The 2,597-nt window shown below is 44.1% G+C and overlaps 1 protein-coding gene across 7 annotated transcripts in view; it reads left to right on the top strand.

The window, feature by feature from the left end:
* Window positions 1-2,597, top strand: part of Drp2 (dystrophin related protein 2) — a 54,782-nt gene that overhangs the window by 23,241 nt on the left and 28,944 nt on the right. For all 7 annotated transcript variants that reach the window (XM_031367730.1, XM_031367750.1, XM_031367757.1 and 4 more), the window contains 2 exons: window positions 1,181-1,337; window positions 2,184-2,304. In XM_031367730.1, coding sequence (XP_031223590.1) covers window positions 1,181-1,337; window positions 2,184-2,304 — 278 coding nt within the window. The remainder of the gene's footprint in view (window positions 1-1,180; window positions 1,338-2,183; window positions 2,305-2,597) is intronic.

The following is a 2,597-nucleotide window of genomic DNA, read 5'->3' on the forward strand; positions in this document are numbered from 1 at the left end:
GCCCTGGCTGTCCTGGAACTCACTCTGTAGACCAGGATGGCCTCGAACTCAGAAATCCACCTGCCTCCCAAGTGTTAGGATTAAAGGGGTGAGCCACCACTGCCTGGCTGTAAGAGAATTTCTATGTATTGTATCATTTTCTTTTTGCCTTTCTGTGTATATCTCATTCTTTCAAAAATCTCCATTTCCTAACATCAAAGCCCAGACCCATGGCTTCTGTGAGCAGGGGTGGGGGGTGGGGTGGGGATAATGAGGTGAAGTAGTGAAGAAAAGCAGTGAGAAAGCAAATCGCAGAGTCAGATAACCCAGATTTCAAATCATAGACCACGTCAGTCCCTTAAGTTTGTAGTTATGAACATCCTTGGACACTGCTCATGTGCACCCCATGAGATTGTTGTAAGAGTTAGTTGACACAGTGATTTAGAAAAAGGTGGGTTTTTTTTCCAGGTCTAGGGAAGCAGTAGACAAAGATAGTTGTTAGTACTAACTAAGAGGAATGGGCTTAGTACCTGCACCAAGCCATGACTGACCAGCTTCCAACTTCCTACTGTTAGATCTTAGCTCATGTTTCAGTTAGGAATTGGGAGCAAACAGATGTATGAGTGTGGAATCCAAATGATTTCTTCTCTATTCCCAAACTGTAGCCAATGTCTCTGTTATCGTTTGAGTCCCTTTGGGCTGCTGAGATGTGTGTATGTTCTTGCTCATGTTCATGGCTGTACTCAACCATCCACCCTGCCCTTTCCACCAACTGCATTCTCTAGTGCACAGGGCAACCTGTGCGGCCGAGCAACTTGATGTGATTTGGATTCCGCCTGGGCAAGAAGGGAGCCGGATGGCTGTCACCCCTAGAGCGCTTGTTCAGTTTCTTACCCTTCATGGCTTGATGCTGGGCATGCAGCTGAAGTTACTAAGATCCACAAAGTGATGTTAAAACCATTTTAATATGGGATTTAATAGTGTTGTTCCAACCGCTGTTTGTAATATTGCACTCCATGCAGTGGGACCTCGGGAACACTCATTAGGAGATACAGGAGGAAGGGCTCCTGGGCCTCCCAGCACTTCAGCTAGAGCAGTTCCTCTGAATCAAAGCTTCATATAAGCATGGGATGTTAGGAAAAATAGATTTTGCTCCTTAAAAAGATGATTGAATTGCTGGTCTTACTTTTGTTACATGCAGCGCCCGCCTAGAGGCCTTCTCAGACCACAGTGGAAAACTTCAGCTTCCTCTCCAAGAGATTATTGACTGGCTCAGCCAAAAGGATGAGGAGTTGTCAGCTCAGCTACCCTTGCAAGGGGATGTGGCCCTGGTACAACAGGAGAAGGAGACGCATGCGGTAAGTTAGACTCCTGGAAGTGTGATGTGGAACCTCTCAGCAGGAAATACCCTTTCACAATACCCTGACAGACAGGCCCTCAGTTCTGCTCAGAAACCTAAAGCCATAGGTGATGGTATGCAGGCTTGCCCTTCACAGAGTGAGTCCAGGCTTGTCCTCCAATTGAAAGCTGCCTTGATTTATAAGGAGAGCATGGACAAATGGATATAATATGTATGGTATTGAAAGTGCAAAATATAAAACTCTGGATTTCAGTTACATAAAGTTATATACAGATGTGTGCATATATACAGTGATGCTGCAGGAGGGTATTCCAACAAAACATTAACAGTGTTTAACTCCAGGTGAGAAAACTGGAATTCTCTTTAATTTTGTGCTTTACAGGTTTCTGAACTTTGAAATATTTCCATGACATCATCTCTATAATCAGAAAATGACTGCTATATCTAGGATTTTGGTTGGGTTTTTCTTGTTGTTTTGTTTTGTTTTGTTTTTGAGACAAGTTTTATTGCATAGACCTGGTTGGCCGCAAACTTCCTATATAGCTCAGGCTGGCCTCAAGTTAATTGTAAAACCCAAACTGGTCTCACACTAAGTCTTCCAGAAAGCTAAGCTCTACTCCACATTTCTTCTATTCTATGGCATAGCTAGACTCGTTGCACACTAAATGGACTTTTAGCATTTGAGTTATTTTCTGCCTATAGAGAAGACTGATAATTTTTTTTCTGGGTAAGCCTGAGACACCTAATAAGGCCACAGGACCAAGCTACCTTGGGAAGAAAGGTTATTGATTGTAAAATAAAATCGAAGTGATTGAAAAGCTAACTTGGCTGCTATCTTTCATAGGCCTTCATGGAGGAAGTCAAGTCCAAGGGCCCCTACATCTACTCTGTGCTGGAATCCGCTCAGGCTTTCCTGTCCCAGCACCCATTTGAGGAATTAGAGGAGTCTCATTCTGAGGGCAAAGGTAGGTGCTTTTAAATTCCTGTTTACCTCCACTTCCTTTTGAAGCTTTAGGTACTACTAAACAAATACCATTGTGCCTTTCACAGGCTCCTTGTCTTAGCTGTAGCCCAGGGAGCTTGTTTGCTTCAGTCAGTCCGAAGCTGGACAGGGGGCAAGAGTCACAGTTAATTGTAAGAAACAGGAAAGAGCCTGACACAGGGCTCGCAGGCATGTGGCCCCAGGCTACATGTGGCTCTTCAGAGTGTCATGAGTGGCCTTGTCATAAGGTATTAAGAAAGAAGGAAAGACAGAGAG

The sequence above is a fragment of the Mastomys coucha genome, chromosome X (assembly GCF_008632895.1).
Source record: "Mastomys coucha isolate ucsf_1 chromosome X, UCSF_Mcou_1, whole genome shotgun sequence".
Taxonomy (NCBI): Eukaryota; Metazoa; Chordata; class Mammalia; order Rodentia; family Muridae; genus Mastomys; species Mastomys coucha.